At 41.1% G+C, this 12,873-nt stretch overlaps 2 protein-coding genes across 3 annotated transcripts in view; one reads left to right on the forward strand and one right to left on the reverse strand.

Moving 5' to 3' along the window:
• Positions 1-12,873, forward strand: part of anp32b (acidic (leucine-rich) nuclear phosphoprotein 32 family, member B) — a 47,301-nt gene that overhangs the window by 29,164 nt on the left and 5,264 nt on the right. For both annotated transcript variants that reach the window (XM_048528142.2, XM_048528141.2), the window contains exons 4-5: positions 2,040-2,229; positions 7,490-7,608. In XM_048528142.2, the coding sequence (XP_048384099.1) occupies positions 2,040-2,229; positions 7,490-7,608 (309 nt within the window). The remainder of the gene's footprint in view (positions 1-2,039; positions 2,230-7,489; positions 7,609-12,873) is intronic.
• c3h5orf63 (chromosome 3 C5orf63 homolog) overlaps positions 11,524-12,873 on the reverse strand; it is a 51,979-nt gene continuing 50,629 nt past the window's right edge. Inside the window, exon 5 of the mRNA XM_048528151.2 lies at positions 11,524-11,788. The gene's annotated coding sequence lies outside the window, so the exon portion shown is untranslated. The remainder of the gene's footprint in view (positions 11,789-12,873) is intronic.

Raw genomic sequence — 12,873 nt, forward strand, 5'->3', positions numbered from 1 at the left:
TTGATGTTCTTCACAGTGGTGAATATTCTCCACTACTAGGTACCAGTCAGGAGTGTGATGAAATACTCCCATTTTTCCTGGATGTGTGTAATTCCAAGAATGCCCAAGAAGCACGTCATCCAGGGCACAGCAGCCTGCTGTATCAGCACCCTGTTTATCTCTTCAAACATCCACTCCCTTTTATCCCCAGTAGCTACAAGCACGCATCATTTACAAGATAAGAATGATTTCCACTGAGCCAAACCTGGCACCTGAATGACACCGAAGAGCTTCATATATTTTGCTGTAATAAATGAAATGCTGCTATTGATTACTTCCAGAAATTAAACATCTAATAATTCATTTCTGTTCCAGTGTGATTTTCATTCTGGTATCACTACCCTTCTGTGAAAAATGACCCTTATTGTTTCAGTGTATCAGTCATGGTCCAGTAGCTTGCCCCAACTCAGAAGGTTGTGGGTTCATAAGTCTTATGTGTGCCATCTGGGATGTCATTTTGATGCAATACTGTGAGTGCTGCATTGTCAGAGGTATAATCTTTTGGATCAGGTGTAAAGTTGAGGCCTCTCTTTTTCTTTTTCCCCTAAGGTGCGTGCAAAAATTTCCCTGGTGTAATTTTGAAGAGAGCAGGCAAGTTGTCCCACACCTCAGCCAATATTTATCATCAATCAGCTTTGCAAAAAAGAACGTATTATCTGGTCATTATCAGATTGTGTCATTTTTAGGAGCTTATGTGAAAATTGGTTGTCATGTTTCCTAAATAATAAATGACTGCACTTCTAAAAGTACGCTATTGGCTGTAGAGCACTTACAAACACCCTAAAGTGTCATGATGGAAATATTGAGATTCTCTTTCTCAGTTTCTCTCTCTTTCTCCTCCACATCAATATGTATTCATTGAGTTGTTTACTTTCAGGAGGCCATTAGTCTAGAAAATCCATGCTGACTCGCTGTAGAGCAATCCAGTGTATCCCTCTCCCAGGCTCAAGCCCCGTAGCCTGCAAATTTATTTCTACACCCCTAGGGGATTGTTTTAGTTGTTCAGATTTTGGACAGTGATAGCCCTTTGCTGGTCTGTCCCAATACGCAACTGAAAAAGAACATTCCAGTGACATGCCCTGATCCCTTTTTCATTTTGCCAGGATGGGCAATCAAGTACTGTGGGACTACAGTTCCTGTTTGTTGCGTTAATTTGTTTCACTGTAACCAATGAAAAAGATTGCGTGAATTTGCTCAAATTTCAGGGCCCCTCAAATTTCCCCAACATTTTGATCGAGTTCTGAAAGAACTTGTCGACGAGATAAGCCATGCATTGACAGCATATTAAACACCATTGGGACTTTCTGTTAATTGCAAGTTTGTGGCTCTCTGAGGAGGCTCCAAAAGTGAAACTGATTGTTTTTTTGGATGCAGTATTACCTATACTGTGAAACAATTTTTGGAATTGATGACCCAATCTGAGCAGGAAGTAAGTTGCTTGTTGTTGAGCCAGTCATCTGGTGTTTTAAATTATTTTTTGGGTTGCTCACTGTGACAAATTGAACCTTTGTTTAAAAATGCTTTATTTGTGACAAGCCCATTTAGAGCTGAATTAATCAAACTTTATCAAGTTACCTCTCTGAAATATATCAAAGAAGAATCTTTTGTAAAGCAATTTTTCTTCAAAATACATTCTAAATTGCATTCTGGTTGCATGTGTTCATGGCAAATTTTTCATGTGCTGTTATGTGAATCACTTAATGCAGTTACTCAGGGATGCTTTTCAAAAAAGGCTTCATTTTGCAAGCAATCATTGTGCACAGAGCAGAAGCTCTGTTGTTAACTTTCTTTTAAGCAAAGAGTAGACTGAGAGGTGACGTGATGGAGGTGTATTAGGGTAATGGAAATATTCAATAGGATACATGTAGAGAAGATGTTTCCACTTGCAGGTTAGACCAGTGCAGTAAGGAGAGGAAGCTTGGGTGGAGTTTCAGTGATGGAATAGATCAGTGGGGCCAAATGGCCTGTTGTTGTGTTGTAAACTCCTGTTTCTTCCGCAGAAAAAGTTGGAGAACTTGAAGAGTCTGGATCTTTTCAATTGTGAAGTGACGAACTTGAATGACTACAGAGAAAGTGTGTTCAAGCTCCTCCCCCAGCTCATGTACCTCGATGGGTACGATCAAGAAGACCGGGAGGCTCCGGACTCGGATGCAGAAGCTGATGGTGTTGATGATGACGAGGATGATGAAGGTAACCTCTGTAGTTCCTGCAGCCTTTGAAAGGCTAACCACAAGAGGCACTAAATTGGTGCACCTCACAATGACCTATAGATCTAACCCATCACTGAGTTGTTCTTGAAATACTGCAGTCCACATTGCTGTAGTTAGACCCACAATGCTGTTAGGGAGGGAATTCCAGGATTTTGATCTGATGACACTGAAGCTGAGGATATTTCCAAGTCAAGGTGAAGAGTGGTTTGAAGGGGAGCTTGTAGTTAGTGTTGTTCACATATACCTGCTGCCCTTGTCCATCTAGATAGTAGTGGTCGTCAGCTTGGAAGATGCTGTCTGAGGATCTTTGGTGAATTTCTGCAGTGCATCTTGTAGATAGTTCACGCTGCTGCTACTAGATGTAATGAACTGATTTTCAGTCATGCTTCTGACAGTGTCTCTCTTATTTGAGTGATGTAGTGCAGAAGGAGATCATTCAGCCTCCTGTGTGTTTACTAGCTCTTTAGAGAGCTCTCTCGATCACCATAGATTAATGCTGGGTTGATGTATACACAATAGAGAGCGTCCATTTTTCCAGCTGATCCTTCTTTATAACCACAAAATATTATAATCACATTAGTATTCAGTCTCAGTTTTTCATTTCATGAATGCATGTGTGACATGGCTTATAAATTGGCACAAGGGACTGAGTAGGTATTATACACTGTGTTGTAAAGACTTGCAACAGTGTAAGAACCACACATAGCACAGCATGTATGGCGTCAATGAAGGAAAATGAGTCTGCTAGTGCAAAGTTTGAATTAATTTCAAGTTTAAAAGTCATGATTTACTGACTCATCAAATAATTATGCTAAATTTGGTCGTTTGAAAATGGAAGAGGAGGGAATCCTTCCTGAAGATGACCAAATGCAATATGACAACATGAGCCAATCACTGACCTGATCTTGTGACTGATGTACCAGAATGTGTCCTCAAAATTTAGCAATGAACTGTGCTGAACATCTGTGCATACACAAGCGGTTAACCCACCAGGGGTCAGCAGGCACTGGCTCCTTTTTCTATATTTTTATTCACCTGTGGGACATGAGAGTCATTAACAGGGCCAGTGTTTATTGCACATTCCCTAGTTGTCCTTGAGAAGGTAGTGGTGCACTGCCTTTTTGAAATCCTGAGGTCCATATGCTGTAGGCGGACTGACAATGCTGTTAGCTAGAGAATTCCAGGATTTTTATCTGATAACACTGAATGTATCTCGAGTCGGGGTGGAGAGTGACTTGAAGGGGGGCTTGCAATTAGTGTCGTTCACATATACCTGCTGCCCTTGTCCAACTAGATAATAGTGGTCATCAGCTTGGAAAATGCTGTCTGAAGATCTTTGGTAAATTTCTGCAGTGCATCTTGTAGATAGTCCCAAGACATTTTTCCATCCCCACCCTTGTCTGCCTTCCGGAGAGACCACTCTCTCCGTGACTCCCTTGTTCGCTCCGCATTGCCCTCCAACCCCACCACACCCGGCACCTTCCCCTGCAACCGCAGGAAGTGCTACACTTGCCCCCACACAACCTCCCTCACCCCTATCCCAGGCCCCAAGATGACTTTCCATATTAAGCAGAGGTTCACATGCACATCTGCCAATGTGGTATACTGTATCCATTGTACCCGGTGTGGCTACCTCTACATTGGGGAAACCAAGCGGAGGCTTGGGGACGCTTTGCAGAACACCTCCGCTCAGTTCGCAATAAACAACTGCACCTCCCAGTCGCGAACCATTTTAACTCCCCCTCCTATTCCTTAGACGATATGTCCGTCATGGGCCTCCTGCATTGCCACAGTGATGCCACCCGAAGGTTGCAGGAACAGCAACTCATATTTTGCTTGTGAACCCTGCAGCCCAATGGTATCAATGTGGACTTCACAAGCTTCAAAATCTCCCCTTTCCCCCATTGCATCCCAAAACCAGCCCAGTTCGTCCCCTCCCCCCACTGCATCACACAACCAGCCCAGCCTGTCTCCGCCTCCCTAACCCGTCCCTTCCGCGCGCCCGTCCCTTCCGCGCACCCCCATTTCCTACCTACGAACCTCATCCCACCTCCTTGACCTGTCCGTCTTCCTTGGACTGACCTATCCCCTCCCTACCTCCCCACCTATACTCTCTCCACCTATCTTCTTTTCTCACCATCTTCGGTCCACCTGCCCCTCTCTCCCTATTTATTCCAGAACCCTCTCCCCATCCCCCTCTCTGATGAAGGGTCGAGGCCCGAAATGTCAGCTTTTGTGCTGTTTGGCCTGCTGTGCTCATCCAGCTTCACACTTTGTTATCTTGGATTCTCCAGCATCTGCAGTTCCCGTTATCTCTTGTAGATAGTTCACACTGTTGCTACTGAGCATTGGTGGAGGGGATGGATGTTATTTCAAACAAGCAGGATGCATTGTCCTGAATGGTGTCAAGCTTTTCTGGTGCTATTGGAGCTGCACCTATCCAGGCAATTGAGTAGTGTTCCACCACACTCCTGACTAGTACCTTTATAGATGATGGACAGGCTTTGGGGAGTCAGGTGAGTTACTCGCTGCAGTATTCTGAGCCTCTGACCTGCTATTCTGGCTACTATGTTTTCTGACTAATCCAGTTGTGTTTCTAATTGATGGCAAGCTCCCAGGATGTTGATAGTGAAGGATTCAGTGATGCTAACATCATTGAATGTTAAGGAATGGTGGTCAGATGATCATTGCCACACAAAGGCTAGGCAACAATGTTATTTGCCACTTGTCAGACAAGCTTGGATACTGTCCAAGTCTTGTTGCATTTGAACATGGACTGCTTCGGTATCTGAGGAGTCTCAAATGCTGCTGACCATTGTGCAATCATAGGTGAATGTGCTTGCTTCTGACCTTATGATGGAGGGAAGGTAATTGATAGCAGATAAAGGTGGTTGGGCCTCGGACACTATCCTGAGAAACTCCTGCAGAGATGTCCTGGAGCTGAGATGACTTATCTTCAACAATCTCAACCATCTTCCTATATGCCAGGTTTAATACTAAACAGTGGAGAGCTTTCCCTGTGATTCTAATTGACTCCAGTTTTCAGGTTCTTTGATGCCACACTCAGTCGAATGCAGCCTTAATGTCAAGGGCAGTCACTCTGACTTCTGGAATCCTACTCATCTCCATTTTTGAACCAAGTCTGTAATGAGGTCAGAGCTGAGTGGCCCTGATGGAACCCAAACTGGGTGTCACTGAGCAGTTTATTGCTGAGCAGCCACCTCTTTGTAGCAGTGATGACTCCTTCCATCGATTTACAGTGATCTAGAGTAGACTGAAGGAGTGATAATTGGCTGAACTGAATTTGACCTGCTTTTTGTGTAAGCAACATACCTGGGTAATAGTCAATATGGTTGGGTAGCTGTCAGTGTCGTAGTTGTATTGGTACAGTTTGGCTACCGGGGATTCAGCAAGCTCTGGAGCAAAAGTCTTCAGTACTATTGCTGGGATGTTCCAGGGCCCATAGCCTTTATAGTATCCATTATTGATATCACATGGAGTGAACTGAATTGACTGAAGACCTGGCGTCTGTGATGCTACAAGCCTCTGCAGAGACTGTGGATGAATAGTTTTGTCATTGTCAGAAATGCAGTTAAGGTGAATAACACCAAACCCCCAAGTCCAGAGCTTTCAGTGAAACAGATGGTATAGCCAGTGATAATGGGAACTGCAGATGCTGGAGAATCCAAGATAACAAAGTGTGGAGCTGGATGAACACAGTAGGCCAAGCAGCATCTCAGGAGCACAAGCTTTTGTGCTCCTGAGATGCTGCTTGGCCTGCTGTGTTCATCCAGCTCCCCACTTAGACAGTATAGCCACTTCATTGAGCAGAAGTGTCTAGTTTTTTTGGTAGAATGGCAAGATTAAATAGAGATCCGAGAAGATTTCAATACCAAAGTTACCGGCATCCAGCAATTTATCTTTAAACAAGAACAAATTATGTCACATCAGCAACATGGATGGAAAAAAAATCCCATGAATTTCAGTATGCCTAGTGGCCAAACAGTGGAATGGAATGGCTCACAAACTGTTTAGTGAAAATCGCAAGACATGAGAAATGGAGTCATGGTGGCTGTAGCCCGCATGACTTACAGAATGAAATTAAAGTCTATGGTAATGTTCAGACCTAAAATCATGCCAAATTTAAGTTCCCTGCAAACACTTGTGCATGTCCATAACTCTGTTTGCCCGGATGAGGATACTTTGGTATCCAGTGGCCCATATGTAGAATGAAGGATATTAATGTTAGACGTGTTCAGGTTCCATTGATCTGCTGAGATCAAGGAGTGCCTGCGAATAAATAACACCCCTGTTCCACTTATACGATCTCTGGTACCATCTCCACATGTAGTGTGGAGACCAGAATTGTACACAATACTCCAAAAGTAGTTAATCAGTGTTTTATGAAGGATTAGCACAACTACCTTCTGATTAAATTGTTTTGCGGCAGTTAACTGGAACTTAAGGCAGTTACACTTCAAAAAAGAAATACAGTTGTATTAGTATGTTGTGCTGTGTTAGAATTGAGTCTGGTGGTTTAGTTAAGTGGCTATGTTGAAAGTATATTGTGACTTAACCTGACATATTACTTGTTGTATTTTTCAACGTCTGCCTTCAACTTTTATTCCATTTGTATTCTCCTAGTCTGAATGAACAAGGTGAAAGTGTGTCATTAAAGGGTGTTAAGATATTGGGAGGCAATGGTCTAGTGGTATTAAACTCATAAACTCAGTTAATGTCCTTGGGACCCAGGTTCACATCTGTCCACAGATGTCTGCCAGACCTACCAGGACCCAGGTTCAAATCTGGTGTGGGAGATGGTGGAATTTGAATTCAGTAAAGAATTCGGAGTTAAGGGTCTAAAGATGGCCCTGAAGGCACTGTCGAAAAAACCTATTTGGTTCACTAATGTCCTTTTTAGGGAACAAAATCTGTTGTATTTACCTAGTCTGGCCAACATGTAACTCCAGACCCACAGCAATGTGGTTGACTCTGAACTGCCCTCTGTTCAATTAGGGATGGGCAATAAGTGCTACCTAGCTACAGACACTCACATCCCATGATTTCTTTTTAATTGAGTGAGACCTTCCAAGTAATTACGTGTTACTTTGGGTTCTTTGTCCTAGGCAGCAGTCACAGATTTTTAGATCAGAATGTCTCGGTTCCAGATGCAAGTGTGCGCTGTGTGTGAATAGAATTATTTCCATGGAATAAAATTAGTTTCTATTAATTACATGTAGAAGGAGAGGAAGAGGAGGAGGAAGATGAAGAAGAAGATGGAGAAGAAGAACTAGATGATGAGGAGGAGGAAGATGAAGAAGGGGAAGATGATGAAGATGAAGTCAGTGCAGAGGAAGAGGTAAGAATTCAGTGGAAATATTCAAATCTGTCCTGATGCTTTTAATATAAAAACAGGAGGTACTGGCATGGCAGTTCTGGCAGACATCTGTGGACAGAGAACCAGAGTTAATGTGTCAAGTCTAGTATGGCTTACTTGGAACTATTTCTTGCTTTTAGCATTAAACTGTGGAATCTGTTTTTCTTAAGACGAAGCTTAAAAATTAATTTTGTAAATATTGCCTTTGTCTCAATTGCACTGTTAAAGTTAGTTGGAAGCCTAGGAATGAGTAATTCCAGCTTCTCCAATGATAACAGCGGAAAGTGTTACAAAAGCTCAACCAATCAAACAGTGTCTGTGGAGAGAGAAACACAGTTAATGTTTCAGGTCTGATAGCCAGCTTCACTGTGTTTGGTTTAAAAATGATTGTCTTACTGTCACATTATTTGGCTTGTAAAAATGAATGCATGATATTCTAAGGAGTCCATTTTATGTGTGCTGTGCATTCATTTGAGGAAAATATTGGTCTCTAATTTGTATGTTCTCATGAGCCAAGACAGAGGTGAAGTGAGACTGAGGTGGAAATAGATGGTCTGAGTGATGGCACGTGTGTGGCCAGAAGTACATTTCTGTGAGTCAAATATGAGAAAGGTGCAAGCAAGATATTTGTTTCTACCAAAGATGACCCTCAGCAAGAGGAATTGATTAATTTAGGAACGGAGATCGGAGCAAGGCAATGCTCCAAACTTCCCAATGTCTAATTTAAGAAAACGTTTGCTGGCCCAAAGCTGGATAAGCAGTCTGATAACTGTCAAGGAATTGAGAGGTGATGAAGGAGAAATGTGTGTCAGCAGTTTGTTCCATTTTAGGGACTCCCAGCTTAGATGCTATTCTTTCCCCAACAATCTGTCTTAGACCTACAGGTTCTAGAGGTGTAGTAATAACAAGTAATTAGACTGTCTTGAATAACGTTGCAAATAGAAGTTGCTGTGCACTATAAACATTTGTTGATCTTGGGTTAGGTTGCACTGGGCATGCGTGGTCATGAATCCAGCCATCATTAGCACCAAATAGAAACCTTTCTAATGATTCGTCTGTGAAAGGTTTGTGTCAAACCTATTGTATTGCCCTTTCCTATAGATTTACATTTCGAAGTTGACGAACTATCCAGTGTGAGGACTCCTGTTTAATTTGGTTCCAAGGTTCAGTGCTTTTTGTGTTTTTCCTCTCCTTGTTCATTTTAATTTTCCCATGGAATTAAGGAGAAGGGGGATGTTCTTGCTCTCGTTTGAAGCTCTGGCCAGACTTTATTTGAAGTTCCATGCCTCTTCAGGAAAGATCTATGGAACTAAAAGTATTATAATATAAAGACCAGGCCAGTCCTGCATTCACTTGACTATAAAAGATTAACAGATGATCTAATTAATATCTCTGCTAGTGGCCATTTCTCCCTCAGCAGCATCTCTCTTGAATCCTGTACTTCTTGCTAAATGTTCACACTACTTATCCAATATTGAGTGAGCAAACATTTCCTCCAGTTAAAGACTGAACCATTGTTTCTGGTCCTTGCTCTGAATTTCATTCATCCCTTTCACTGACTACTGTCTGTGGCAGAGCCAGTCTGTTTGCCATTTTGTTGTGCTTGCATCCAAGACGCTTTTCTGGCCGCAAGTATGCCATCACAGTAAGCCCATTTACTTACACCTTTGTCTTGGCTCCTATGAATTCAAAGATGGGGTGAGCCAACTGGATCCTCCAACCTGTTCTGTCATTCTCAAGGCTGAGCTGACTGTAGCCTCAACCCCACTTCCTACACGTGATAAGTTTTGACTCCTTTGTTAGTCAAGAATCGAGTAGCTTTGCCTTAAATATTCAATTTTTTTTACTCCATTAATTTCTGATCGCGTTCTAACAGGTTTTCTTAGTCAAAGTTTTCTCCTCGTTTCCACTTGATATTGGAAACCCCTTAGTCTTATCTGGTTCTTATGTTTAAATAAATTTACCCCTAATTCTGCTAAATGTCAATAAATGCAGTGTGGCTTGTATAACCTCCTCCTTCCAGGCATCAGTCAAGTGAACTGTGACAAAGGTTTATCATACCGTTATTATTTGGGCTGATGAATTCTAAAGTCTTGCTAAACAGTATTTGTTTTTCACTTCTGTGAAGATAACTTATTCCTTTAAGTATCTTTTAGCAGTGGGTTGAAATGACATTCCCAAGAAATCATGTCACGTGAGCTAATTACTTAGACTAATTATCTGATGAAATAACTGCTAAATTATGTAGCAACTTGAGCTTTTACAACTCTGGGAAAGCAAGGCGAGGAGTGGGTTATGTTCAGAAGAAAATATTCTCACCAATAGGTATATTGTTTAACAACCTAAGTGTAGTCAAACTAGCTAGGAAAAACCAGAGTGAGCTTGTGTCTGTGGGAAGAGATAGCAATTAAAAGATTCACATCTGATAAATGTGAAGAAATTTGCTGTCAGGATAAGGTTGCAACCTTATCAGTTCAGTAAGAAATTTTAGAGTGAAGAAAAGGAATGAAACTTCATTCAAATTGAGTGTCTGTAAAGGATATTGCTGGGACAAGGGATTGAGTATTTCTTTTGGACTTTTTTTACAGAAGTATAGTTTTTTTTCTATTTTGTGTAACAGGCTTATTACATAGATAGCTTCATGAATATATTCAGTGACTGGGTGGCCACGATAGTCAATCACAAAAATAAAATTTAAGATCTATCAAGCCTGGTCTCATTCTGGGATTTGACTTGTCCAGCAATACCATGTGATGGAATGATAAAAAACTTTTGCTAAACTGCTTCTGATGCATTTATATCCTTTCCTTAAGAAAAGAGACAAAATAATACATATTAGTCCAGATATGGTTTACCAGTTCGAAATACAACTATAGCAAAACATCCCAATATTTGTTTCCTATTTCTATTGCAATAAACAAAAATTATATTTGCTTTCCTAGTTACATGCAGTACTTGCATGTGAATGTCTTGTGATTCATGTACCTGCAAAATCTCTGCAGTTAAATAATGTTGCTTATACTTCCTGATAAAGTGGGCAACTTTACACTTTCCCACATGATTCCTCATCTGCTAAAATGTTGCCTATATCTTCTCAGCTGATGCCATAACTCTAATTCATGCTTTTTTTAAACTTCTGGATGTGATTATACCAATTCACTCCAGGCCACTGATCTACATTCTATTCTGTATAAATTTGAGGTCATCCAAAACATTCTTAACTTGCAGCAGGCTGTATTTCAATTTAACCCTCTGCTTGCTCACCTCAAGCAGTGCCTCCAATTTTAAAATTCTCATCTTGTTTTCAGATCTCTCCATGCTCACCCCTCTCTATCTCTATTATCTCCTCGAACCTCACAATCTTCCAAGATGGCTATATTCCTTTTAATGATGGATTCTGGAACATCACCCCTTTCCTAATCATTCCATCAGTGGTGTTGCCTTCAGCTTCTGTCACAAATGTCTGAAAATCCCTTCCTAAACCTCTTACCTCACTTTAAAACCTTTTGTCGCTGGTCTTGCTATCTCATTATGTGCCTTGATGCCACATTTTGTTCAGTAATGTTTTTGTGAAGGACCTGAAGACATTTCATTGCATTAAATATGCTTTACCAATTGTTGTGGTGCTTAAGTTTAAAGAATTTCACGAGGCAAACAGAGGGAAATTACTTCCTCTTGTCAGGTTTTGGGGATAATTCCAGAAGGAGGGCACAAGCTTGAGATTAGAAGACAATCATTCAGTGGTAATGTCAGAAAGCATGTCTTCACAGAAAACATAGTAGAAATCAAGAACGTTTTCCCCCACGAAAAATAGAGCCGTTGAGGATGGGGATCGATTGCAACTTTTAAACCTAACTTGAAAGATTTTTGCCAGCAAACAGGCTTCAGCGTTAGAAACTAAGGTAGGTAAATGCAGTAAAGATTGAGGACAGCAATGAAATAACTGTATGCTGGTACAAACAAGGGGCTGAAAGGCTGCCAGCTGTTCCATAGCATTTGCTTCCAATGAGAGGATTTTTATTGGCTAATGGGTGCCATACCCTGATCTGACTTTTCTGGTTGATCTCTCCGCTCTGCAGTACTGTAGGAACGATCTGTTGTCTGAATCTGTAGCTTCCTTGACCGCATTGTTTGAAGGAGTGTTCTTCAGTTTCATTGCAGCCTACAAGTGAGTGAATAAAAAGGACACATTGGAAAGGAACAGTGACCTCCATTAGAAAATTTTAGAGCAACAGAAGGGGAGATCATTTCACCTGTATTGCTTGTGCTGGCTCTTTCAAGAGTTGATAAATTTTAGTCCTCTACCAGCTTTTTCTCCATAACACTGAATATTAGTCCTCATCAGCTACATGTACAAATGCCCTTAAAACTTCCTGTTGAATCAAAAGAGGATCAGTTCAATGTTCTCTTTAATTTTTTTCCATTCATGTGGGGCCTAGACTTTGTGCATTAGTATTATTGTGATGTGCTCATATGTAATAACTATAGTTTGTTCTTTATCCCTCCCAGCTAAATTAACATTGGTGCAATGTAGCCATTCAGGCCTCATTTGAAAACAATTGTTTCTTTGCTATATCCATTCCCATTCTTTTTGGGTGTCTCCTTCCCTTTTGCTTCCCTTACTGCCACTTATCCCAATATCCAATACTGGCTTGAAAAAAAGACTCTCTAACATTGCAATCTTTTACAGTTCTGGTGAAAAGTCACCTTGACCTAAAACATTTATGATGTTGTTCACTCCACAGATGCCGCTGACCTGCTGAATATCTCAATGTATCTTTTTTATTATGTTCATTGTTAATTAGCCTGTAGGTCTGGAAACTACTGAAGTATTTTGATGATGTGACTGCTTCAAGAACTCAGTTTAAATAATTCTGTAGTGTGTTTTATCGCCTCAAGATGTCCCAAGGTGTTTTACAAATAGTGAAGTACAGCCATTGCTCATTTAACACTCGTAACGTGTTCCTAAAAAAAATCACTTTCCTGTAAGAAACCATATAATAGGATGGGTGACCTTCCTGACCTTTCCCTTGCATTAATACCTATCGGCTGCAACAAACTTGACTGCTTGAATAATCTGCTTAGCAACTCTACATAACCTGTTCATCTACAAGGCATGAATCAGGAGTATGATGGAGTTCTTCCCACTTGTTTGAATGAGTACTGCTCCAACAACATGCAAGCTTGTTACTATTCATGACAAATGTGGATTTTCCAGACAAGTGTGAGGTGATGGATTTTGGAAGG

The sequence above is a fragment of the Stegostoma tigrinum genome, chromosome 3 (genome assembly GCF_030684315.1).
Source record: "Stegostoma tigrinum isolate sSteTig4 chromosome 3, sSteTig4.hap1, whole genome shotgun sequence".
Classification (NCBI taxonomy): domain Eukaryota; kingdom Metazoa; phylum Chordata; class Chondrichthyes; order Orectolobiformes; family Stegostomatidae; genus Stegostoma; species Stegostoma tigrinum.